Here is a 27,860-nt window from a genome sequence, read left to right as displayed (position 1 = left end):
AGAAAAAAAAATCTAAATATTCTATCTAAAATGGTCCGGCCCACATGAAATCAAGTTGACGTTAAAGCGGCCCGCGAACCAACCCGAGTCTGACCCCCTTGGTTTAACATTTTGGCTCTGTGTGTCTAACTTTTTCGCCACCCCTGGCCTAAATTGTCCCACCGGTCAACTGTCGTGGGACCGCCAGTCTCTTATCGCACTCCTGCGATTTGGTTACAGAGGCTCATTACTGGCCACACTTCACCTGCGATCCCATGCTAACGACTCATTTACCACCCACGCCTGGTCCCGCCGTCATTCTTAACAGCTCCTGGCCAGGACAGAGGAAGCCATCCCATTGTCCGCCAATATACAAAGACAAGGTGTCGTCGTCCCGAGCCCCCCGTCCCCCCTACACGCGGCCTTTCTCGCTATTGTGGCCCGAGTATCAAGACTGGCCAGAAGGGGCGGAGGGTTAGTGGATTGCCGTTGTAGGGGTGCTTTGAGAAGATGTGTGAAATAAGAGTACGGGTATTAGGGGTCTCGGCTCGGTTGGGGGTCTATTGTGTCAAAGGCTGAGCCCCCTGCCGGCACCCATGATCTCCTCCATTGACACACAAGCGCTGGCCCGTTGCTTTTGCGTTTTTTTCTCTTTCTTATGTCTTGTTTTTTCCCCCTTGCACTTTTCTTCGACCTTCTTCACCGCGAGGGGCGCTCAAAGGATCTTGGAGGGTCTTACTGTCTTCTATACAAGTCGCCGCGCTAAAAACAGGATCGAGCAATGGAGTACCGCTAAAAAAAACGACACTAAAAAAGAGCCCACCGATATTTTTAGCGCAATTCGTATTACGATTCTCGGTAGGGTAGGTTCCGATAACTGGAAGTTATATGGATAATATAATTATTTTGTTATGTAATGCTTACAACAACAAAGATTAGGAAGTGAGCATTAGATTTTTTTTACCCATACTTTGTCCTTTAACAGTTACTTAGGTTTACGACAGTCTGTTTTTGTTTGAACGTCGTAAACTTTGTTTTATGTTGTAATTTGAATTCCAAAACAAAATGGCAACCAGAAAAAAAATCAAAACAAAGTCGATTTTTTCGCCCTAAAAAGCAACAAATTTCAGCGACGACTAGGAATAAACCAATCAAATGTTTTCTCCTTCACGTGTCCAAAACTTCCCTAAGATCCAGTAAAAAAATTCAAAAAAATAGTACGAGAATAATCCAAATATTAAAGTCATACATTTTAATATTACGAGATAAAAGTCTTTTGTTGCTCATTTTTACGTGACTTGAAGCAGTGAGTATTTTTGGCGTATTATTAGCAAATCAAAGTACCATTAAAACAACAAAAAACAAATTAAATGACAAGCTAAACGTTTTTTCATGACTTATTTTCGCATCACGTAAACTGCAATTTATTCAGCTTAGACTTCCACTTTTGGCAACGTAAAGGAACTCAAAACAGGATTTGTCACCAACAAATGCATTAGCATATTTTACAATACACTGCATTTACGTTCCAATTTTTTCTTCTTCTTAAGTATATGAGACAGCGTGAAATCTCTGTAATGGAGTTATCGTGTCCACTTTGGGTTGAAGTAGCGAGAGTGTTTGGTGAATTGTGTGTACATACACCTATTTGCTCAGCGTTCTCCAGCGCGTGCGCCGGGCCGTCGGGCCGTCGGGAGTGGCGCGATTGTCAATAGTGCCAGTCTATAAAAAGGCGTCGTTGACAAAGTGAGGACAAACAGCCACCGTTTGTTCAGGATTTCCTAACAAACACTCCAGCAGGAGGACGAGAGGGAAGCCCAAAGATGAGGATCAACTAGTTGATGGCTTGTTTTCATTCCGACTTGGACGGGGAAAACAGACTTTTGGTTTTTACATGGTTTTGGGATATTAGTTTGCAAAGACTTCAGAGGATTCTATAGATCTTGGGAGAACAGAAGATCATATTTCAAACCATAGCTGTGAAATGCATGAAGAATAGTGCATTCATTATTATTATTTTTTTTATTATTATGTGGACTACTACCTATTCCCAATTTTGACTACTACTTATTCCTTATGTGGACTACTACTTATTCCCAATGTGGACTACTACTTATTCCCAATGTGGACTACTACTTATTCCCAATGTGGACTACTACTTATTCCTCATGTGGACTACTACTTATTCCCAATGTGGACTACTACTTATTCCCAATGTCGACGACTACTTATTCCTAATGTCGACGACTACTTATTCCTAATGTCGACGACTACTTATTCCCAATGTCCACGACTACTTATTCCCAATGTCCACGACTACTTATTCCTTATGTTGACTACTACTTATTCCTAATGACGACGACTACTTATTCCTAATGTGGACGACTACTTATTCCTTATGTTGACTACTTATTTATTAATATATTTTTGTCTTAAAAAAAAATAACAATAACTCCTTGAGTTTACATGACAATAGAGCACTCAAACGCATTATGGCCTGTTTTTTTTGGGGTGTGGGGGGTTACCATTGCGTCAATTTCTCTCACTGAAATAGTCGGCTCATTTCCTTCTAAATTGTGTTCAAGCTTCTGGTTTGACCTCGTAAAGGTCCTCGGCAGAGTGCAGGTCACAGCGGGCCAAATGTGCCAAGGGCAGGAAACCAGGCGAAGCTTGTAAAAGCTCCAACCATCACGTTTGCGTCACATTTGAGGTGCTTTTTGTCAGGATGTCTGTCCTTTTCAACTCCGTTCGCGTCTTGCAGGGGTCATCGCTTTTCTTTCGGGCGACCATTCCCGCGGCTCGCTTTGCCGCAATTGTCTTTAAGGGCACCTGTTACGTGGACGGCGAATGACAACTTCATCCACAAAATGAAAATGAAATACAACCACCTGGTTTGCTCTCTTGTTGTAAGCGCACAATCAAAGCCTGATCGATTCCTACTTATCGTTTTCCCTTTTCCAACTTCTGGTTTTCCATTTTCCCACTTCTGGTTTTCCCTTTTCCCACTTCTGGTTTTCCCTTTTCCCACCTCTGGTTTTCCATTTTTCCCACTTCTGGTTTTCCCTTTTCCCACTTCTGGTTTATTCCTTTTCCTACTTATCGTTTTCCCTTTTCCCACTTCTGGTTTTCCCTTTTCCCACTTCTGGTTTTCCCTTTTCCCACTTCTGGTTTTCCCTTTTCCCCACTTCTGTTTTTCCCTTTTCCCACTTTCTGGTTTTCCCTTTTCCCACTTTCTGGTTTTCCCTTTTCCCACTTTCTGGTTTTCCCCTTTCCCACTTCTGGTTTTTCCTTTACCCACCTCTCGTTTTCCTTTTCCCCCACTTCTGGTTTTCCCTTTTCCCACTTCTGGTTTTCCCTTTTCCCACTTCTCGTTTTCCCTTTTCCCACTTCTGGTTTTCCCTTTTCCTCCTTTAAGGAATTGTCTCTTGGGCAGTTTTAAACAGAAAACTTCATCCTTAGAGCATTTACAAATTACCCAGACAATGATGCGATTCTCATTCCGGCCTCTCCAGGTTGACTCGTTCGCTACCATTGACGGCAATGGACGTCCAACGCTAACCAATGCTCTTCAACAAAGAACGTCTATATACATTCCCAGTCTCCTGTAGATTCCGCAGCATACTTTTGTCCATACAGTGGAGGGGCGACGGGTGGAATTGAAGGTGGAAAGTGATTAAAATTCATCCCACGGTGCAAACAAAAGGAGGAATGAAGGAGAGAGTGACCAAGGGGGTGCTGTTGTCAAAAGATTCGGGGGGCGATCTCCCTCCTAAATGCTCGCCTTTGACTCAGCGTACAATTATCCCGGGAGACAACGAAAAAGACGTAAAAGGTGGGAGGGGGGATAGGGGGTGAAGCAGGCGAAAAAGATGGATGGACAGAGAACGGCCATTCATTATTCGGACGGCTTTTAAAGCAAGATTTGCTGAGACCGCTTGAACCGGGAATGGAGGAGGATAGCGGTGGGCCGGGGAGGGGGGGTCAACAATTGACTCAATTACAAGACAAACTCTCCAAGAGTCCTACAACGCGGACCCTGCCGCTTAATGTTTGCCCCTCTTCAGGTACCCTCTTCCTTTGGCAGGCGCAAGAAGTTTCTGGGCAATTGAAGCTGGCCAAATACTCGTTTCTGCCCCTCCACGACATGCGAGCCTTCTCTTTGTCAGCCTTTATGACTCGTAATGAATACCAAACGTCTGCTGGCTCTTAAAGGAGACATGCTTCGGCTTTTAACGACCTTCGTCCGGGGCAGACGTGGAATTTATTGGAAACGCTTGTAAAGGCGACGCTCGCAGCCGAGAGACGTGTTGGCGAATTTGTTCGGGATGTTCGCAAGTTAACTGATTTATGAAAAGCTTCGTTAGGCGATTCGCGGGTAATTAAGTCTTTTTTTGCCATTGACGGCGATTGACGCCCAATTTATCCGGACTGGGAGGGGTTAGCGGTGATCATATGGCGGAGAGTCAGCTAACTTTTCGTCCTTCCTGGCGAAAAAATGTAAAAACATTGATGGTAATGAATGAGCTAAATGTGTGTACCGTATTTTCACGACTATAAGGCGCACTTAAGTCTTAAATTTTCTCCAAAATAGACAGGGCGCCTTATAACAATTAGGCTTTTGTCAAGTCAATGATGATGACAAGCCTATGTCTGATTAAAAATAATCCATTGTGCTTTATATACGGAAAAAAATAAAATGTGTCATTCATTGAGGGTGCGCCTTATAATGCAGTGCGCCTTATAGTTGTGAAAATACGGTAAGTGAAATTTCCAAGACCTAAAGTGAACATTTCACTACATCTCCAACCCAAAATAAGTCCAGTAATAATTTTGTAATCGTTGTTCGTGCTCGGAAAAAATGGATCTGATTTTTTTTTAGCCACTGCAAGAAAATCTGTACTTATAAAAGTTAAATTGCCTAAAATATACATACTTTTTATCATTTTCTAGCACTGTTTTAGCCTGTCTCGGGTGAAGCCCGCCAGGCCTATAAAGCACCATAGCACTGGTCTGTAGCTACTGTAAACAGTAGGAATCACTTGACCTTAGCGGATGTGTCAAAACGCGCTGACCCCGCATCGATCAGGTGGGCCCAAAAAGTCCGCGACGAGGACGCCCCACAATGTTTCCGTTGTCAGCCAAAAAAAAGGTCCGCTCAAGCATGGCGTCTCTCTCTTTCTCTTTTACTTTCTCTCCGTTTGTCTGCGAGCATCAGCTCCTTTTTCTTCTTCTTTGTCACCCTCTTTCTTCCCCCCTTTTGGATCCCCTCCGATTCCCTCCATCCCGCCTTTGTGCGGCAGAAAGGAGGCCATGAATACCACACACAGACTCGGTGAGTCATCCGCTACAAAACAACATGACGGACGCCAGATTTGCTTCTTTTTTTCTCCAGTGATTCACCATTACTCGTCTTTCTTTCTTTTGCTGGAGCTTTCACTTGCATTTCATGCAAGCTTAGCGCTGTTAGCGCTATTGTGCTATGTGAGTGCATCATGCCATTGATAACTTTTCCAGAAACACTCAAAGACACAGTTTCTACTTGGTGTCTCCTTCAGAGAAGGAAACGCCTACCTAATTACAATTGATGGAATTGGTCACTAAAGAAAACAAGCTTTTTGTACCACTAAAATTTGAATTTCTCTGCTAATTTAATCTGCCTTTTTTAAAATTGATATATCATGTTTATAGCAGTCACTTGCAGCTACTACTACTACTGCAACTACTACTACTACTGCAACTACTACTGCAATTACTGCAACTACTGCAACTACTACTACTACTGCAACTACTACTACTACTGCAACCACTACTACTACTGCAACCACTACTACTACTGCAACCACTACTACTACTGCAAGTACTGCAACTACTACAACTACTACTACTCCAACTACTGCAACTACTACTACTACTACTACTACTACTACTACTACTACTACTACTGCAACTACTACTACGACTGCAACTACTACTACTACTACTATTGCAACTACTGCAACTACTACCACTACTGCAACTACTACTGCAACTACTACTACTGCAACTACTGCAACTACTGTAACTACTACTGCTACTACTGCAACTACTACTGCTACTACTGCAACTACTACTGCTACTACTACTATTGCAACTACTGCAACTACTACCACTACTGCAACTACTACTGCAACTACTACTACTGCAACTACTGCAACTACTGTAACTACTACTGCTACTACTGCAACTACTACTGCTACTACTGCAACTACTACTGCTACTACTGCAACTACTACTACAACTACTACTACTGCTACGACTACTGCAACTACTCCTACTACTATGACTGCAACTACTACTACAACTACTACTACTGCTACGACTACTGCAACTACTCATACTACTATGACTGCAACTACTACTACTGCAACTGCAACTACTACTACTGCAACTACTACTACTGTAACTGCAACTACTACTACTGCAACTACTACTACTACTGCAACTACTACTACTACTGCAACTACTACTACTACTGCAACTACTACTACTACTGCAACTACTACTACTACTGCAACTACTACTACTACTTCAACTACTACTACTACTGTTACAACTACTACTGTTACTACTACTACTGTTACTACTACTACTACTGTCACTACTACTACTACTGTTACTACTACTACTACTACTGTTACTACTACTACTGTTACCACCACTACTGCTTCTACTACTACTACAATATATTTTAACATTTGTTTGTATTGTATAATTGGTTGTAACAGGATTCTCAAATTTCCTACTGATTTGTTTTTATCAGTTGCGCTGGCCTCTTTTTATATTCCGTTTATGCAACATACAACCGCTAATAGCGCCATTGTGCGATATGCAATATACCATCGCTATCTTTTACAGAAAGACTTAACACGCACGTGACGTTTTTATTTCATAGCTTGACAAAAACAAACACCAATTTACTCATTAATTATGTCATCGAGCAACAGTTGCAGGTGAAGAAAAGAGCGTATTGTTTGTAGCATTAGCATTAGCACCCCGCGCTTTCCTAATGAGTCATTTGTTGTCGTTGAGTGATGTCAATGTTTCTGAATTACACTCTTGGTGGGACACACAAACACAGACTGCTGCAATGTGGCCCATACACACACATACATACACACACACACACACACACACACACACACACACACACACACACACACACACATACACACATACACATACACACACGCAGTAGTGTACACGTGTTCTGCATGTGTGTGTTATTTGTATCTCTGCCAGTGAGACAATAAGGCACTAAAACGTGTGGGAAATAATTAGAGGCGATAAATGAGCCAGGCTTTTTGATGGACCCCACATGAAAAAACTTATATTATATAGGGCGGGTACAGTGAATCATGAATATGACTGATTCATATTTATCCAGCAGATATACGGAATGTCAACCCTCAGAGATTTGCAGCATTGTTAAGTTTTTTTTTATGAGGATAGGCGTATATTCTTTGTGAGTATTGATATTATATATATATATAAATAAGATGGTATAAAAAAAGTTGTAGACATATATACACATATATGTATATATATATACATATATAACTTTTTTATACCATCTTATTTTAAAAAACGGCGTACTTGCTACGTAACCGCTACTTGTGTTTACAACTTAACTCAAAATCAGCCAATCTCGTGGCAGCGCTAACACAATTACCAAACGCTGAACCTAGTTTAAACCAGGATCCACATCAACGTGAAAGTGACGATGATTCAAACATCCGCCAGGTCAGCAATGACCACTCCTGAATCATCAGAAGTCTAGCTTAACGCTCGGAGGAACCGCGTCACCATGACGCAAGGAATTCCTTCCAGGGAAACCACATCACAAACTCCGCCATTTTGTGTCCATTCATTTCTCCGGCCTCATTTCGTAAACACAACTAAACTGACGAAAGCGTTACCGCGCAATAAAATCTACATGCCGCCTGCGACTCCCCCCTGTTTTCGCCACGCGTGACCGTCGGTTTCCTCCCACGCAAACGCCGACTCTTGGACTTTTCCCGCTTTCTGCCGCACACATGCGCCGGGAATCCACCCACGCGCTGAGACTGATTCCCATCGGCTGGTGCCTCTCCGTCTCTCTTCCTCCAGCTGCCGCACAGCAAAGGAACGTGGACGCGGCAGGCCGGCTATAAATATGGTCTGCCCACCCAAGACTGTTAGGATTATTATTTTTCTTATGATCACTGTGGTGCTTGTGTAAAGCCAGTGGATAATGATCTGGTTTGAGGTTCGAGCGAGCTGCTGTTGTCAGGGGAAAAAAGCTTTGGTGGTGACAGGGATGAGCCCTGAACCAGTTTTTGGCCTTTTTTCTTACCCACTACTAGTGTCATTTTTGCTGTACTAGTATGTTTTGTGAAGTTGGATAACGTTGAAGTATTTTTCATCGCCAGTTTTCAAACATTGATAACACTAGGGAACACATTTTTGGTTGAGTTGAGGTATTTTTTTTTAAAGAGTTACAGTGGTACCTCGACATACGAGTGCCCCAACATACGAGCAATTTGAGATATGAGTAAAATTTTGGGCAAATATTTATCTTGAAATACTAGACAAATTTTGATATACGAGCAGACATTGGACGCGAGAAGCTGCTCATAAGAATATCATGGCCATTGTCTTTCTGGTCGCAGCTCCCTCGTGTAATGTCTCTATGAGCACTGGGCGGAGCCTTGCATTTTTTCAGTGTTTTTTTTTCCCGTTAGTCAGTGCGAATGGCGGAGCGATCGCTAATACGAGAGGAGTATATACTACTTCTCGGTGGCAAGTGGTCTTGCGTTATTCTATTGTGAGGACATTTGTGTGCATCATTTTGGGAATATTTTGAAGGGAAGACAAAAGCAAACAACCCTCGATAGTGAAAGTCAGGGTGGAGGCGGGGAAAATAGAGCCAACCCGGGGGAAGAAACGTATAAAAATTTAAAACAAAATTAGAATTAAGTTTAGTGTAAGGTTAGATTAAATCAATTTTTGAGTGTCTGCATCGTAATCCAAGTTCATTTAAATTTGTTAATGTTATGTTACGAGCGCATTGCCATGCAAAAAGTCCCCCAAAATCCGTCCAATTTTAGTAATATTTAACACATTTTAGTGCTATTAAACCACTAGTTATTTGTTACTTTGTTAATAGATGGTGAATTACAACAAATACAAATGTTTTTCCAATCCAATATCCTGTTTTGGGTTTATTTTCAGTTTATTTGTTTACAATGAAGATTATAGAAACAGGCCTGACTGCATTGATTATTTAACACTATTATGTTTTTTAATAAGGCATAGCTACTCTAATCATAATTGTGTGCAAGTAATAACATAATAGTATGATGATTTAAAAAAAACATGCTGGAAAAAAACAATTTTTTGGAATCGTCATGCCAACTTTAGTTTTAATCGTCTTAAAAATATAACTTGAAAATATTTGTAATGGACGGCAATAGCCGTCAAAGGCAGCCAATGTGTTCAAGTGAATTTCAAGGATCCCTAGAAGAGTTGTAATCACTTAGTAGTCGTAGCGGCTGATTTATGATTGCTCTTTTACCCTTCCTTTGTTGTTTATAGATTAGCATTAGCGCAAGCTGCCGTCTACAGCTGCGAGCCAGCTGTGTGAATGCAGCTGCCTTCTTCTGCTTTCTCCATTTATCATCAACGCCCCCCTTTTTTTATACCCTTTTTTTGGTTTTTGGTTTTTGTCACCCCGTTTCCTCCGGCACGTCTCCTTAAAAGGAGTTCAAAGAAATATTTGCGGTTTTTCTACCTAGATGCCACGTGGAAAATATAATTATTACATGAGAAGGAAATGACTGGGATGAATAAAAAAAATTCACTTAAAAATCAGAATAGGTTTGAATTGGGAAACAAATACACGCAAAGTCACGTTTGTTGCTTTTAATTTCATGTTAGCATTGAATAGAATTTGAATAAAATTAAAAGGGGGGGTGAGGGAGTCATAAATAGAATTTTTTTTAGATTAGATTTAGATTTAAATTAGATTGCAAACTAAACACAGGAAGGTCCGACTCTGGGATTGAACCCTCGAACTCAGGACTGTGAGGCCGACATGCCAAACACTTGGTCAATGGACGTATTACAGTAATCCCTTGATTATCGCGACTTCACTTATCGTAAATTCACTACACTATTAATCAAACACTTGCTACTAGATTAGATTAGAACTTTATTTCATCCCGTATTCGGGAAATTTCTTGGTTGCAGTAGCAAGACAGACGCAAGACACAGAAAACATTGTAGACCACAGGTGTCAAAGTGGCGGCCCGGGGGCCAAATCTGGCCAACGCATCATTTTGTGCGGCCCGAGAAAGTAAATCACGAGTGCCGACTTTCTGTTTTAGGATCAAATTAAAATGAAGAGTATAGATGTTTATTACATTTCCTGATTTTCCCCCTTTTAAATCAATAATTGTAATTTTTTAATCCATTTTTTCCTGTGTTTTTAGTTCAAAAATCATTTTGTAAAATCTAAAAATAAGTTTAAAAAAAGCTAAAATAAACATTGTTTTAGATCTATAAAAAACAGAATATTCAGGGCTTTTAATCCAGTTCTTTTAATCCATTTATAAAAAAATAATCTAAATACTATATCTAAAAAGGTCCGGCCCACATAAAATCGAGTTGACGTTAATGTAGCCCGCAAACCAACCCGAGTCTGACACCCTTGTATACCTAGTTAAAGAACTGTTAAATTGTTAGTTGAGAATTTTTTTAAAAACAAACATTCAGAAAAAATGAAGGGAAAACTACTTTGGAGCCAACGTCGCTTATCCATGTTGGATACGTCTTGAAAGAAATGTGTCTGAGTGTGTGAGTGTGTGTGTGTGTGTGTGTGTGTGTGTGTGTGTGTGTGTGTGTGTGTGTGTGTGTGAGTGAGTGTGTGTGTGTGTGTGTGTGTGAGTGTGTGTGTGTGTGAGTGTGTGTGTGGAGGCAGTGGGGTGCAGGAAACCGCAGGTATGTGCAGCTAGACGGCTGGGTGGCCTGCACAAAAGTATTCAAGTACTGCATAGGGAAATCTACAATGAAAAATACCCACATTTATTTTTCTCTCTCTGTCAAAATGTAAGATTTGTTGGAACATTTCATTTCAATTGCATAGTATTAAAAAAATCAATAAATTTTTTCATGGAAATGATCAAAAGTTGAATTTGTAATAAATGAAATCCAGGAATTATATGGCAGAAAATGTCAAATTTGGGAACTTTGAAGTTGCATAAATTGTGGGTGTTTTACGAAGAAAAATAATGTGGGGAAAAATACACTAAAATGGCGTTCATAAATTTGCATGTCTCGAAACCATAACGGCCTTTTGAAGTAAACTATAAGTAGAATGTGTGACGAGTTTGCTAAAAATCTGTCAAATCTGGACTTATAAAAAACAAAATCCATCAACAACACGCTTCCAAATGTTCTAGATTTCAAACCTCCATACATAAAGAATAAGACACATGAGTACGACAATACAAATCCTTTCAAATCCAGCTACTGTAGTCTGACGAAAACTCGACAATGCTATGCTATTTGCTATTAAATCATTTCAGGACGTGTGAAGGAGTTTCCAGGAATAAACAATGTTTGGCTGAGTTTTTTTAATTGATAAATCATGTTTATAGCAGTCACAATCGTTTTGTGTGCATTATGCTATGCTAAGTTTTTTAGCTACTAATACTACTACTGCAACTACTACTACTACTACTGCAACTACTGAAACTACTACTACTGCAACTGCTGCAACTACTGCAACTACTACTACCGCTACTCTTACTACCGCTGCTACTACTACTACTACCGCTACTACTACTACCGCTACTGCAACTACCACTACTACTGCAAGTACTGCAACTGCAAGTACTGCAACTGCAAGTACTGCAACTACTGCAACTACTACTACTGCAACTACTGCAACTACTACTGCAACTACTAGTGCAACTACTGCAACTACTACTGCAACTACTGCAACTACTACTACCGCTACTACTATTACCGCTACTACTACCGCTACTACTACTGCAACTACTACTACTGCAACTACTGCAACTACTACTACTACTGCAACTACTGCAACTACTACTACTACTGCAACATAAATTTGCATGTCTCGAAACCATAACAGCCTTTTGAAGTAAACTATAAGTAGAATGTGTGACGAGTTTGCTAAAAATCTGTCAAATCTGGAGTTATAAAAAAACAAAATCCATCAACAACACGCCTCCAAATGTTCTAGATTTCAAACCTCCATACATAAAGAACAAGACACATGAGTACGACAATACAAATACTTCCAAATCCAGCTACTGTTAGCGCGTCGCGTTGAATAAAATCTTCCGGTGCGACCGCTCCGTCTGTCGTCAGTCACTCCGAACGTGTAGCAACAAGGGATCAACGCTTCATTTTGACATTGCGGGAAGTCCGACGGAGGCAAATCAGCACCTGCTGTTTACAATAGGTGAATTTCCGAGGTGTGAATTAGCCTATCCGAGGACTGGCTTAAACCTTAAAAAGGCAGCTTAGTAAACATTCACTTTTGTTGTTTTTGTCATCTTTTCAACGCGGGATCTTTGGCAGTGTTGGCTAACCCGAGGGAACGAAGCTAAGACAAGGATTGTCTTGTAGTCTGACGACAACACGACAACGCTATGCTATTTGCTATTAAATCATTTCAGGACGTGAGAAGAGGTTTCCAGGAATAAACAATGTTTGGCTGAGTTTCGAGGAATTGTCTGCAAGATAAATTCTTGCTTTTAAGTTGCGCAAAAAAGCAGACGAGCGGTGTCAGGGCTTGAACGATCGTAATTCTAATTCTAAGTATTTCTAATCTTTTCCTTTTGAAATCAAGGGAAATCCTTTTAAGCGCTTCGAGACCTGGAGAAAAGCAACAGCAAAAGCAGCTTTTGTCTGGTTTGGGTTTTTTTTGGTACAGAATTGTTCACTAGCTTTTTTGCGGCCATTTTTTGTGCTCTAACATCAAATTTATGCTCGCAAGTCAATATCTAAGCTATGATTTTTTTTCCATCTCCAAATATACGCCTCAAGAGCCTCACAAAATTCGCGAAATATATCGTTTTTTTAACAGTACAACACAATTTTGCACAAAACCATTGAGTTTCACAAATCAATTTCAAAGAAAAAACTCAAATTCGAGTTGACGTTAAAGTGTCCCGCGAACCAACCCGAGTCTGACACCCTTGATATAAGGTATTTACAAAATTAATATTTGGGCTTGAGAAGAGGTGAAATACTCAAAAACAAAAATTGGTTGAATATACTCTGCAAAAATATCTTCAAACTTTGGAATTACAAATGGGAAAACGTGAAATCTAAAAAAAAGAAATATCCAAAAATCAGTATACGTATTCAACAAAATTTTAAGTGCAATATTCATGCCAGGCCACTAGTTGGCGCCATCACCACGCTTGTACATCTCTAAAACGTCAACATTTTTTGTCCATCGCTATTGTTTTACAAAGCGTAATCAGACTCAACGTTTTCAGGCGTTGAGTCTGATTGTAGTAGGAAAATATTCGTATTCAACCAAACTTTAAGTGCAATATTCATGCCAGGCCACTAGTTGGCGACATCACCACGTATGTACATCTCTAAAACGTCAAAAAAAATTGTCCATCGCTATTGTTTTGGTTCCAAAGCGTTATCAGACAAGAAAAAATATTTTTCTTCCAAAACACTACACGTCATCGTCCTGTTCCTAAACGATACAATTTAAAAAAACATATTTCAGCCCGTTTGCTATCTTGTGAGCGTCACGCCGAAGCGGTAAAGGGAATTAAAGTCATTTCCATGACACTCAGCGACGCTAGCGAATCTGACGCTAATCTGTCCCACGGCGGGTCAGCGAGTCGAGGCTTATCGTACATTACGGTGATGTCTCCAGCCCGGTGGCCTTTGTGGCGTTCTCACTGGGGACCCCCCTTTTTTTTGCCCTCCCCTCGGCCGTCCCATCACATTACAGCAACTGCGAGGAATTCACCCAGCAAAAGGGGTAAAAACACAGAGGAGGGTGGTGGGGGCTAGCCCTTGAGAATCCCTCTCGGGTGGGGTGGGGTTAGCAAAACAAAACCAGAATTTAAAAACAAAGTTTACCACCGAAGGCAAACAAGAAGGCCGCGAAAAGTCAGTGGCTCGCTGGGCGGGGGGAGAGCGAGAGAACGCCGGGGCAGGGTCTGCCGGCCCCCGCGGTCGGCCTAAGGGTTCCCCCCCCCGCCCTCCAGCCTTAACACAACAGCGTCCTCCGCAAGGCCGGCCACATCAGGAACGGCCGGCTACATTATAGCTGCCATTATCGTCTCGCTAAGTCATAACAGCCCCGAGAACACCCACCTCGACTGCGCCGCCGCCAGAAGGGAGGGGGAGCGCGAATGAGAACGCAGGAATGAGGGTGGAGGCGGCGAGAGATAGCAGACGGAGATAGCGGACAGAAAAGATGGCAGTCGGGGAACGGAATCGGGAGGGTTTAGTCGGCTGCCGAGAACATTGTAATGGCAATTGGTGTTTTACGCTTGAGAAAAAACGTAGTCGGGTTTTGGATACAAATAACCCAGCAGACAGTTTTCATTGGCCAATACCCGTTCAAGGCGAAAAGGGGAACGACACCCCGGATGGGTCACCAACCATGGCTGTTGTTTGGGTAATCCATCCCATGGCGAGTATAAGAAAAGTTAGCGATCTCAAGTATTATAGCAATGGTTCTGGTGCAAAATATACATCCATCTCGTAAGAACTTTTGCGATGATTAAGGCAATTTTAGCGAAGTTGACAACCGGTGAATGGCACGTTGGGAAATCTATATCTGTCAAAAGTTCTAAACCATCGTGTGGGTTCATTTCTTGATCGTCCAACCCGTTCAGGATCGAAATTCTGTGTAATGTCTATGTACAATGAATGGTCGCCAGTCAACCGTGCATAAGGGAATGATCTCATATCTGAAAAATTTGACTAAACTGCATTTGTGTCTCAGCAATTTTGGAAAACACATAAAATCACTTGCCTGAACAGAAGTAAAAAGCCATCAGTCATTTGTCTCGGTCTCATTTTCAAAATATTGTTTTTATTTTGCAAAACATTGCACTAATGCCTAGCCGTTTTTAGTGGACTGCTAGCCATCTGTCCACCATTTTCTCTCGACAAAAAGAGGACTAACACCATAGACTTTTTGCCAATGAGCTTTGTAAATTGCACTAAGTCAAAGTTTTTGCTTTTGTATTCCCGCAAACAACTCGTACTGTCGTTGGAATAAAGGAAACTCAAGTATTGCGGACCAAGAATTTATGCAAGAACAATAATCCAGTAAACACATGCTTTGTATTTACATTTCCCAATTGGGAGATGTCAAAAAGGCTACTTGTGACATCCTCCACAATGTGTATGTGTATTAAACCCAAAAGTTAGACGTTGGGGTGGATCAGGTGATTTTGTCTCTTGTGATCTTGGTATCAAATCTGCAGCGTGCGGGCTGGAAGTGGCCCGCTAGGGGGTCCGATCCGGCCCGTGGAGTTGTTCTGCCTGACAGGCACTTTGTAGCTCATTCATGTAGTAATTACAGAATGAAATACTTTCATTTTTTTGACAAAACCAGATGTTTGTGAGTTGTCTTGCTCGATTTCCTATCCGCAATCACATTCGTTCATTCCGCCGTCTTCAATGGGAGCCCATGAGTTAACGGGGAACCTTGAAATACGTACCCCCAAACCAAAATGGAGTCACCCGGGGAATGGCCAAAAATGAGCAGGAACCCAAAACCGAACAAGAAGCATCACAGAAAGACGCTCAAAATCAATAAAAAAATGTCCAAAATTCATAATAGATCATTTAGAGCAAGGGTGTCAGACTCGGGTTGGTTTGCGGGCCGCTTTAACGTCAACTCGATTTCATGTGGGCCGGACCATTTTAGATATAATATTTAGATATATATTTTTTCATAAATGGATTAAAAGAACTGGATTAAAATCCCTGAATATTCCGTTTTTTATAGATCTAAAACAATGTTTATTGTATCTTATTTTTATATATTTTTAGATTTTACAAAATGATTTTTGAACTAAAAACAGAAAACAATGATTAAAAAAATTACAATTATTGATTTAAAAGGGGGAGAATCAGGAAATTTAATATACATCTATACTCTTCATTTTAATTTGATCCTAAAACAGAAAGTCGGCACTCATGATTTACTTTCTCGGGCCGCACAAAATGATGCGGCGGGCCAGATTTGGCCCCCGGGCCGCCACTTTGACACCCGTGATTTAGAGGAAATGTCACCAAATGTGAATTACATACAAAAACACTGCTTCTGTTTTTCTATTTTGTGATACAGCCATAATTATGAGGACTCACGGTGTATTTTTTTAAAAGAGTTCCTAAAAGTTTTAGATCCGGTTATCCAAGAATTCCGATCAAAATGCCGAACATCAATAAGCGTTGTGCTAAAAAACACGATCACTGACTTGAAACTCAACTGTTCTCACCCCTCTTGTGTGCTTAATTTGGAATAAGGGTCAAGCTTCAAGGCTTGGCCTTGAGAACTAATACATCAGCCTCAATGACCTTTGACCTACGGGGCTCCAGAGTCACTTTATTGGGAGCACAATAGTCTGTCATCTCAAAATTGAAAGGCACACAATGTCAATTCAGGGAATTAATCTTTACATTTTATTCAGGCAGTTTGGGGTCCTGATCCTGTCGTACAAATTGGACCCTAATGTTGACCATGGTTCCATCCTTTTACAAAGTGGGGTTCGTTTGTAACCGCTTCCGTCGTTTGTTTTAGTGGATTTATGATTTATGTTTTGGAGTTTTTAAATCTGTTGATGCTTCATCCAAAGGCAAGTTATGTTAAATTCCTTTGGGTAAACTTGTGCTGAGTTTCTCATGAATAATGGGCCAAATATAGGACGACTAAAAAGTGCCAGTGAAGGACAACATGCTTGGCTGGAAGACTAAAATTATTAAAAGTATTATAGGAGTTTTTTTTTATGTTTAACCAGAAAATAGCATAAGCATTTGACTTGAATTAAACACCTGCATTTTCTATTATTATTTGGCATCGCAAATGCAAAACAACGCTGTAATTATTTAAGTTTTTGGTTTTAGAAATGCTCCTTTAAACCCAAACAGGACACTCACCTGTTTCCAATCAACTTCATCTGTGAAATGTTGCTAACAGGTGTTGTTTTTCTCTTTGTGACATTCCTTAACTTTCCAAGTCTTTTGTTGTCTTTGTCCTAAACTTTTTAGGGAACCGTTTACTGTCATCTCATTTAATATTTGAGAATGTTTTACACAACGTCTCAACTTCCCTGGAATTGGCCAATGGAGTATGTTTTATTCAAAGAAATCATTATTTGTCACAATACTGAAACCTGGTAAACACTAGATCCAGAATAGGTTATTAGATTAGATTAGATTAAATAACTTTATTCATCCCCCATTCCAGAAATTTCATTGTCACAGTAGCAAGAGGGTGAGACACAGAAAAATACATTTTAGACATAAATAAAGAGGTAATGAATAAGTTAATAAATAAATATCTAAATAAATCTTAAATCAAATAACAAATAAATATATAAATAAATAAATATCTAAAATGAATAAGCATTTTGCTGAAAAAATAACAAGTAAATATATAAATAAATAAATACATATCTAAAATAAATAAGCGTGTTGCTGAAAAAATAAAAAAAACAAATAAATATATAAATAAATAAATATCTAAAATAAATAAGCATGTTGCTGAAAAAATAACTAATAAATATATAAATAAATATATAAAATAAATACGCGTGTTGCTGAAAAAATAAATATATAAATAAATACATATCTAAAATAAATAAGTGTGTTGCTGAAAAAATAAAAATATATACTCTCATACATATATGAATATACATGTACATACATACACATAGATGTACATGTATACATACGGTTGGTCTTATCAACGTCATGTACAAATATCCTCCATTTTAATGCGGCTTTTAAAATATTGCATGCCTCGCCTAGAAAATAGTGGAAAAGTCCATTGGCTCCATTGTGGCGCAGGTAGTTTATCGGTCATTGAGGCTCATTTATCATGCCAAACACACACACTGGAATGCACACACTTGATTCGCACCTGCCACCGCACTTACGCACTTAGACAGTAGTGTCGCGGCCTCCCCAGACTTGTCGGACACTCCAATATTGTGATACCCCCTCGGTGAGACTGACAGGTGTGTGTGTTTTCAAGCGCCCCGCCGTGCCATTTACGAGTTCTGGACAGCTGAAGTGGATGGCGAGATCTCTATTTAGCGCTCGCAGCTAATTATCGTGCATGCGGGCCAAAGCCAGCGACCAATACGTGCAATTAGCACCAGCGGTCCGCACATGTCATTTAGCCGCTAGCTAACTTTACACTCCAAATCCCCTAAGGTGACTGGTGGGCTTAAACAGCTCCCCGCTGCCCTTTTAACACTTGCGCAGACACGTAACAGTCGTGGCGACAGCGGACGGACGCTTTCATCTCGGGGCCATGGCGATTTTTTTTTTTTCGTCTTTGGGACGGCGGGAACATGATCAGCGGGTCGGCGAGAGATCGGGTCAGAGTTGTTGAGTGGAAGAATTTGCAAGCACAGGATGTGATTTCTCTTTTTAAAACATCCCAAGATGGCCTTTTTAAGAACTTACAAAAAAACTGATTTCATTAAAAAAAAATTCCCCCAGAAAAAAATGGTATGTAGTGAAACCGCGAAAGTTGAAGCCGCGATATTTGAGGGATTACTGTATTTAACAAAATGGCATGTGATTGATAGAAAGGGATTGCTGAGAATGAGATCATTTTTTCAAATGCATTTGAGTAATAGTAGTAGCGGTAGTAGTAGTAGTAGCGGTAGTAATAGTAGTAGTAGCGGTTGTAGTAGTAGCGGTAGTAATAGTAGTAGTAGCGGTTGTAGTAGTAGCGGTAGTTGTAGTAGTAGCAGCGTTAGTAGTAGTAGTAGCAGTGTTAGTAGTAGTAGTAGTAGCGGTACTAGTAGTAGTAGCGGTACTAGTAATAGTAGCGGTCGTAGTAGTAGCAGTTGTAGTAGCGGTAGTAGTAGTGGTAATAGCAGTAGTAGTAGTAGTGGTAGTAGTAGTAGTGGTAGCAGTAGTAGTGGTAGCAGTAGTAGTAGTAGTAGTGGTAGCAGTAGTAGCAGTAGTAGCAGTAGTAGTAGTAGTAGCAGCAGTAGTAGTAGTAGCAGTAGCGGTAGTAGCAGTAGTAGCAGTAGCAGTAGTAGTAGTAGCGGTAGTAGTAGTAGTAACGGTAGTAGCAGTAGTAGTAGTAGTAGCAGTAGTAGTGGTAGTAGTAGCGGTAGTAGTAGTGGTAGTAGTAGCGGTAGTAGTAGTAGTAGTAGCGGTAGTAGTAGTGGTAGTAGTAGCAGTAGTAGTAGTAGCAGCAGTAGTAGTAGTAGCAGTAGTAGTAGTAGTAGTAGCAGCAGTAGTAGTAGTAGCAGCAGTAGTAGTAGTAGTAGTAGTAGTAGTAACAGTAGTAGTAGTAGGAGTAGAAGTAGTAGCGGTAGTAGTAGTAGCAGCAGTAGTAGTAGTAGTAGTAGTAGTAGTAACAGTAGTAGTAGTAGGAGTAGAAGTAGTAGCGGTAGTAGTAGTAGCGGTAGTAGTAGTAGTAGCAGTTGATGCAAATTCTATATGAAAAATATATGCGCTCCAGTAAAAGTTGAATTGTGTAGACCAGTTATTTCCACTGTAATTCCAAGTTGTCCTCCTAATGTAATATATACCCTAAGCAGCGCCACTTTAAAAATAAACAGCACCTTCTCTTGTTTGCTTTGCTCTGTTATTAACATCCTACGCGTCCGCAATTGTTTTTGCGCTCCTCCGCTATTTCGGTCCGCTTTGGTTTGTTTTGTTATGGCGGTTGGGCCGGGCCTAACGAAGCGTCCTTGTGTTTGCTCGCCGGCAGGTCGCTGGCGTAAGCGGAGCAGCCGGCCGTCTCTGAGCTCCGATGCCGGTGGACATGCAGCCGCACCAGGGGCTGTACCACTATGACACCTCACCAGGACAGCCCCCCAGAGGGTAAGACGTAATATGTACTTTTAATATGACTAGAGAAGTAGTAGTACTTATCATGCCTTGTCCCATAATTTAATTTACTAAACAATTTTAAACAAAATGAAAGAAAGGACTTGCCAAATCATGAATTAGCCTCGGAATCACATAGTTATTTATTTTGCAAATAATTTTAGAAATTGGACATGCACGTATCTTACTAGCTTTGAACCATAAACAGTGATTTTAGGAATAATTATGATTTTTTTGGAACATCAAATAAGGCTTAGGGAAAGAAAAATTAAATTCAAATGATATGCGTATGAATGTACATCCTTTATGGTATCCTTAAATCACATTTCACCAGGTGAATACTAGTTACTAAGTTTTAATCTTTCATTAAAATCATGAACTGGAACTTCAAAATTCAATGCCTTGAATTTGGAGACATTTATTTTCTGGCTTCTTCCATATAAAAGAATAAAATTAACATTAACTTTTTAAGCAGAAATTGACCCTAGATCTTTTATTCCTACTGCCCTAAAATCCCATTTCAGAAATAATACTACGGAAAATCCAATGATTTTCTTCCTAATAAAACAATACATTCTCAAAACTAAACCAAAATAAGCCTTATTATACGAATAACAAAATTTCCTCGACAAACAACTTTTTGTATCAATCAGCGTGTTCACTCCAACACCTACAAAACAAATACCCGTACATAATTTACCCAACCAAACCAAAACAAGACGAAAAAGACAACATTTTTTTTTAGCAAAACTGATTAAACAGCCTTAAAATTTTGGATGCTGCCGACTGATAGCAACCTGCTCGTGTTTTTTCCTACCCCCGCTTTTGGCCCTCTTTTTGCTAGCCTGCCTCCCCTCCTCGGTTAGCCATGCCACCCAGGTTGCGGGGCGGGTTCGGGCTCTCTGACAGCTGCTAATTACAGGCTGGCCGGCCCCCGTTGCGCTCTGCATGACTGCCTCGCGGCCCCACTCAGGTTACCGTATTGAGCCACCGGACCGGGCCGTGGAGGAGATAGAAGGAGATAGGCCAGGACGGGAATCGGAAAGGGGGCTTGGGGAGGGGGGAGGGGTTTAGAAAAAAGGGAGAAACTCAACCGACTCAATGAAGAGAAAAAAGTGGAGCTGGGGTTGCAATTCTAGGCTGGGGGGGCAGCCGTGGATTAGAAAGCGCAGATTAAGATCCAGTAGTGAATACATCTCAAAGACTGAAAGGGGGAATTAGGAAAAGGTGGATGGGAGGACAAAAATGGACACTTTTTTTAATGGAGATGAAATTCAAGGGAGCCTGGAAAATATCTTTGTAAAATGGGAGAGGAAATGCCAAAATGTAGAGGTGTCAAATATACGGCTCGCGAGCCCAACATGGCTCATTAGGGGGTCCGATCTGGATTGCAGGTTTTTTTTCTGCATGAAAGGTCATTTTGTAGCTCATTTATACTGTATAAAGAGAATCGAATTTGTTAATGATTTGTATTTTCAATCTGCATTCACATTGCAAAATGGCATCAATGGGTTATCATCAATGAGTTATCAAAGAACCTTAAAACCGACAGAAAGTAAGTTGTTAATACCCCCAAAATCAATAGGAAATGGTCCAACATTTTTGTAAAAAGTGCATTAAAGTAGGCTAAAATTGAAAGGGAGAGACCTAAAATGATAATAACGAAAATGTCCATTTCACATCTAGTCAAAATTGGATTGGACGTCCAATGGCGGCCAATAAGTTACCTTTTTCGCCCCAAAATAAAGTGACCAGCCCACGTGAGATCTGATTGATTTGCGCGCCAAAAAATTCATTTCCTGATTTATGATATCGCTTGTACTAAATATACATTGGAAATATTCTCTATTGAAAAGTAGGGATAAGATAAAAAGGGTAAAATTATAACATTAACTTTCCTTTTTAACCAGTTTTAATGTTTTTCCCACTTTTTAACCTTTTTGCCCCAAAATAAGGGGGCCGGCCCACGTGACGTCTAATTGGCCCGCAAACCAATCACAGTTTGACACCCCGAACTAAAAGGTTTCTTTCTCTATCACCCCCTGCATGAGTCTGTGGAGTCCCTCCAAAGCTCTTTTAGCAATAGATTGCATTGCAGGAAGGAGCGCTTCTGCAGATCCTTCCTCTCATCAGCTGTCAGCCTCTTTAACAAAAAAATGGCTGTGTTAAGACCGACCGTATGCATGCATGTACATCTCTGTGTATGTATGTATATATGTGCTTATACATATGTATGTGTATGTATATGTATATATGTCCTTATACATATGTATGTGTATGTATGTATATATGTCCTTATACATATGTATGTGTATGTATGTATATATGTGCTTATACATATGTATGTGTATGTATGTATATATATGCTTATACATATGTATGTGTATGTATGTATATATGTGCTTATACATATGTATGTATATATGTCCTTATACATGTGTGTATGTATGTATATATGTGCTTATACATATGTATGTATATATATATATATATATATATATATGTATATATATATATATATATATATATATATATATATATATATATATATATTTCAGCAACATGCTTATTTATTTATATATTTATTCATGTATTTATTTCTTAACTTACTTATTACCTATCTATTTATGTCTAAAATGCCTTTCCTATTTCTGCATCCTCACCCTCTTGCTACTTGTGACAACGAAATTTCCCGAATACGGGATGAATAAAGTTATCCGATCCAATTCAAAAGCAAAACAACAACATTCCATCCTCTAGTGTGGGAAGAGAGACACTACGGCTAAACTGGTTACAGTTTTCCTTTTAACATTTTAGTAGAACAATTTAGTATTTTCCATTCCGAATCATGAGTACTAATCTCGTGTGCTATTTTGTCTGATTTGACAGTTTCCTGCCACCGGAGCAGTCCCCATACAGCGATGTCCCCCCATTGCGAGCGCCGTTGGTCCACAACGGGCCTCCCCAGGACTGCAGAAACATCTACAATCCAATGACTCCCACCATGGCTCACGGATCGGGACCGGTGCAGAGCATCAGTCACTGTCACCTGGACCAGTACATGAGGCCCCCCCAGGCGCCGCCGCCGCTCGGCATGATGGGACATAGGGGCATGGCATCCACGGACGGTCCGTCTATTGAACTTAATTCATTTTATTCTAATTTAGAAAAAAATGATTTTCATAGTATTGATAAAAAATGCCTATTTAGTAGTTTGGTAAAGACTGGCATAGTAAAATATGGAATATTCGTAGTATTTTGCAGCTCTGGATAGACAAAAAAAAACATTACAACTGGGAAGGACGGCATGGAGCATCAACTTTCAGAGTGGGGGGGTGAACATTTGCTGCCAGGCCTCCCAGACAAAATGGATTGTGCGAGACTGCCACAATTCACTAATACCTTAAAGCAGGGGTTCATGTGAGCCAGACCATTTAAGATCTAATTTTTAATATATTTTTTTATAAATGGATTAAAAAACTGGATTAAAAGCCCTGAATATTCATTTTTTATAGATCTAAAACAATGTTTATTTTAGCTTTTTTTTATATATTTTTAGATTTTACTAAATGATTTTTGAACTGAAAACACAGAAAAAATGGATTAAAAAATTACAATTATTGATTTAAAAGGGGGAAAATCAGGAAATGTAATATACATGTATACTCTTCATTTTAATTTGATCCAAAAACAGAAAGTCGGCACTCATGATTTACCTTCTCGGGCCGCACAAAATGATGCGGCGGGCCAGATTTGGCCCCCGGGTCGCCACTTTGACAAGTGCCTTAAAGGAAAAATACCAAATAATGACATTTTTAAAACCCAATCTTTTTTTTAACCCATTCCATGTCAACCCGAATATTAACCACTCATCAATACTGTAATACTAATTCATTTTTCACAGATGACAAACAAAATATGTCTGAATATTGTTGTTATCCTTACAATTGGCCCCTACGATCACTTGAGGAATTTCTCCTCTTGTTTTTAAACAGGCAACAGCGCCCCCTACTGCAACCAGAACAACATGATGTCTTCCCATCCCAACTTCTGCCAGTCCAACTCTGATCAGATCGGCTCCGGTGACGGTAAGAACCCCAAAACGGTGCCCTTTTAGAAGTGGATTTTATTTTTCCTAACCACGCCAAAACGCCAATTTGGATCAGGCTCCCGATTCTCCACGCCACGTTCGATGCTGAAGCTGAGCAAGAAGCGAGCGCTGTCCATCTCACCGCTATCCGACCCCAGCGTGGACCTGCAGACCGTCATCCGGACGTCCCCCAACTCCCTCGTGGCCTTCGTGAACGCACGCTGTACGCCCAACGGCAACGGCGGCAGCTCGTACGGACACCTGTCCGTAAGCTCCATGAGGTCAGACACAACATATTCATTCAATTTTCTCTACCGCTTATCCTCACAAGGGTTCCAGGGGGTCCTGGAGCCTATCTCAGTTGACTTTGGGTAATCGCCAGGCAAAGACAGACAGCCAATCATAGCTAGGGGCAATTTAGACTTTTCAAACACCTTACCAAGCATGTTTTTTGGGGGAAACCGGAGTACCCGGAGAAAATCCACGCATGCAAACTCCACATACGGATCTGGGATCGAACCCTCGATCTCAGAACTGCAAGGCCGACGCGTTTACCACTAGGGCACCGGTCGCCCACAACATATCATTTCCTGATTTATAATATCACTTTTACTAAATATACATTGGAAATATTCTCTATTGAAAAGTAGAGATAAGCTAAAAGGGTAAAATTATGACATAAACTTCCCTTTTTAACCAGTTTTAATGTGTTTTTTCCCATCATTCTGCAGTCCATCATTGGGCTATTCCAATAGCATAAACTGCCAATCCAGGCCTCAGGGCTCCATGTACGGGGGTACCCCGCACACCCCGTGCCAGGCATCCCGACTTCCCGCCCACAACCCTCGCCTCCACGTGCCGCCTAAACACGGACAAGTAAGTGTTGTCTTAGCTAAGTCGCTTTGAAAGCGACAAACGTGTAGCATTATCTTAAGTGTGTGTGTTGGGTGTGCTTTCTAGCTAAAAACCGAACCCGGGCTGGGGATGGGCATGGATGGCATGCCCATGAAAAACCTGGAGGAGAGATCTGAGGGGGATTTGGCCAGCCCATCCTCCACTGGTACTCAGGTACGAGAACAAGGGAAGCCAGTTGATGCTAATATAAATAAAGTTGCTGGTCACATAAACAAAAGTTGCTGGTTTTCAATGATGAAACAACATCGGAACACAAAATAAATCTACAAAACACCCTTTCCTCTTCGTCCAATCTTAAGGGCTAACCTATAGAAAACAAATACAGTCTTCCCTCGATTATCACGACCTCACTTATCACAAATTCACTTTTTCTGCTATTAATAAATGTTTTTTTTAGGTCATAAAAATGCGAAAATCCACGCGGAAACTCGTAAGCGGAAACCACTCAAGCTACTAGAACTCAGCACTGATAAAATATATATAATCGGGTTGACCCTACTTGGTGATTTTTCAATTGTTGCGGCCATGTCTTGTCTACATTAACCGCAATATTCTACAGGATTACTGTAGTGAGCATATTACGACAGTTTGGGGATATTATTTTTTTGGTTTTTGCTGCAGTTACATCTGTTACCAAGAATTAAGATTTTTAAGAGGAGAAAAAGTTCCAATTTTTTTGTTTGATTGTGTGATTTGTGCATTTGATCAGGATCCCCTCTTGGGTCTCCTGGATGGCAGAGACGACTTGGACAAGGAGGACGGAAAACCCGAACCGGAGGCCATCTACGAAACCAATTGCCACTGGGAGAGTTGTAGCAAGGAGTTCGACACGCAGGAGCAACTCGTTCACGTAAGAATTAGAATCCCATTCAAAACTACCCAGTCTACAAAACCAAAATTCCCAAACTTGTTTTTTTGCAGCATATCAACAACGAGCACATCCACGGCGAGAAGAAGGAGTTCGTGTGCCATTGGCAGGAGTGTTCTCGCGAACAGCGGCCCTTTAAGGCCCAGTACATGCTGGTGGTCCACATGCGAAGGCACACGGGGGAAAAGCCGCACAAGTGCACTGTGAGCTCAGAACGAGAATTGCCCAAAAGCATTCAGTTTTTCACAAAATGTCTATTTGTGTTTCAGTTTGAAGGTTGCAACAAGGCGTACTCTCGTTTAGAGAACCTAAAGACGCACTTGCGCTCTCACACTGGGGAGAAACCCTACGTATGCGAGCACGAAAGCTGCAACAAAGCCTTCTCCAACGCCTCCGATCGGGCCAAGCACCAGAATCGGACTCACTCCAACGAGGTACCGTCCCAAAATGACTCTGAAGCAACTTTGTTTGAGAAGTTTCTGTACTGAAGCGGACTTCTCCCCGGTCCAGAAACCCTACGTCTGCAAGATTCCTGGCTGCACCAAGCGGTACACGGACCCGAGCTCGCTACGTAAACACGTGAAGACGGTACACGGCCCCGAGGCCCACATCACCAAGAAGCACCGCGGCGACACGGGCCCCCGACCGCCCGGCTCTGCCATGACCCCTGGAGGTCCAGGCCCCGAATTGCTGCTGGAGAAGGAGGAGAAACGACGGGAGGACTGTAAACTCATGGCTCCCGATACTACTTTAGTGAGTGTCTTTCACTAAACTATTATAAAGTTTCATTCCCACCAGGTCGGACTAGCCAATGGCAATGCTCGGTGGGCCAACAAGACTAACAAAACTAAAGTTTCAGTCCTAATCGGTAATAGAGACTTTTTACGCGTCTCACTGGTTCGTTTTTGGACTTTGGTTTAGTTCGTCCAATGAAATATGCTACGCTTACACTGCCCACCCAAACAAATGAGAAGGAAATTAATGCCCTACATTACATTTTTTTTAAATGAGTGGAGAACCATGTACAAGAACGGGAGATGCAAATAAGTTGCGCTGGTAATTGACTGAAAAGTCCACCGGTTAATGACATGTGGTTCATTAACTGCCCTGTTTAACACAAAAAAACAGTAAAGGCGATTATGTCGACAGGTCACACTGAAGTGGCGCTGTGTATCATCTATTCCAGAGGTGCTCAATACGTCGATCGCAGGACAGTAAGATTTGATCCAGTAAATAATAATAATAAATATACTGGATTTGAGCTGGGAAACAGTGCCCTCACGAGTCCAAGCATGATAACTACCTGCCTACACTATTACACTATTTTGGGTCCTGCTGCGTGAGGTATATCATCAGCATACATAACTGCTGAGGTTTGTCAGGGGCCCGGATAAAAGGGGTAGATCGTGCATTGTTTGCTCCTTGAAAAGTTGATATTTGAGCAAAGAGTTCATTTGAATATTATTGCATTGTAAATAAAACAACTCAATATATTTCAGAAATCCCTGCCCAGCCCCGGCGGCCAGTCCTCCTGCAGCAGTGAACGTTCCCCTCTGGGCAGCACAAACAACAACGACAGCGGTGTGGAGATGAACCTGAATGCGGCGGGCAGCCTGGAAGACCTGACGGCCCTGGAAGACGGCGGAGCGAGCGGGATTGGCGCGGGAGAGTCGGGAAACGCAGCGGCGGGGACGATGGGAATGTCAGCACAGGCTCTCAAAAGGCTGGAAAACCTCAAGATTGACAAACTCAAGCAAATCCGCCGACCGGCACCCCCTAGCCGTTGTCTCCCCAACAAGCTACCAGCGCTTCCTTGTACGTGTGATGTACCACTTATGTTTATGCTAATGCTAAAGACACACATTAGCCCGGAATCCACTACACAAA

General features: G+C 41.1%; 1 protein-coding gene across 2 annotated transcripts in view; it reads left to right on the top strand.

The window, feature by feature from the left end:
• gli1 (GLI family zinc finger 1) overlaps positions 1 to 27,860 on the top strand; it is a 51,504-nt gene that overhangs the window by 19,782 nt on the left and 3,862 nt on the right. Inside the window, exons 1-12 of one of the 2 annotated variants that reach the window (XM_077603131.1) lie at positions 16,307 to 16,788; positions 19,982 to 20,094; positions 22,990 to 23,228; positions 24,096 to 24,188; positions 24,267 to 24,471; positions 24,922 to 25,066; positions 25,151 to 25,258; positions 25,815 to 25,955; positions 26,027 to 26,176; positions 26,243 to 26,407; positions 26,484 to 26,726; positions 27,473 to 27,788. In XM_077603131.1, coding sequence (XP_077459257.1) covers positions 20,024 to 20,094; positions 22,990 to 23,228; positions 24,096 to 24,188; positions 24,267 to 24,471; positions 24,922 to 25,066; positions 25,151 to 25,258; positions 25,815 to 25,955; positions 26,027 to 26,176; positions 26,243 to 26,407; positions 26,484 to 26,726; positions 27,473 to 27,788 — 1,876 coding nt within the window. In that variant the 5' untranslated portion in view covers positions 16,307 to 16,788; positions 19,982 to 20,023. Of the gene's footprint in view, positions 1 to 16,306; positions 16,789 to 19,981; positions 20,095 to 22,989; positions 23,229 to 24,095; positions 24,189 to 24,266; positions 24,472 to 24,921; positions 25,067 to 25,150; positions 25,259 to 25,814; positions 25,956 to 26,026; positions 26,177 to 26,242; positions 26,408 to 26,483; positions 26,727 to 27,472; positions 27,789 to 27,860 lie in introns of those variants that run through there. The other variant, XM_077603130.1, reaches the window with a different exon arrangement.

Source organism: Stigmatopora argus, chromosome 6, assembly GCF_051989625.1.
Source record: "Stigmatopora argus isolate UIUO_Sarg chromosome 6, RoL_Sarg_1.0, whole genome shotgun sequence".
Taxonomy (NCBI): domain Eukaryota; kingdom Metazoa; phylum Chordata; class Actinopteri; order Syngnathiformes; family Syngnathidae; genus Stigmatopora; species Stigmatopora argus.
The sequence above is the reverse complement of the archived record's forward strand: the minus strand, read 5'-3'. Positions and strand labels throughout refer to the sequence as shown.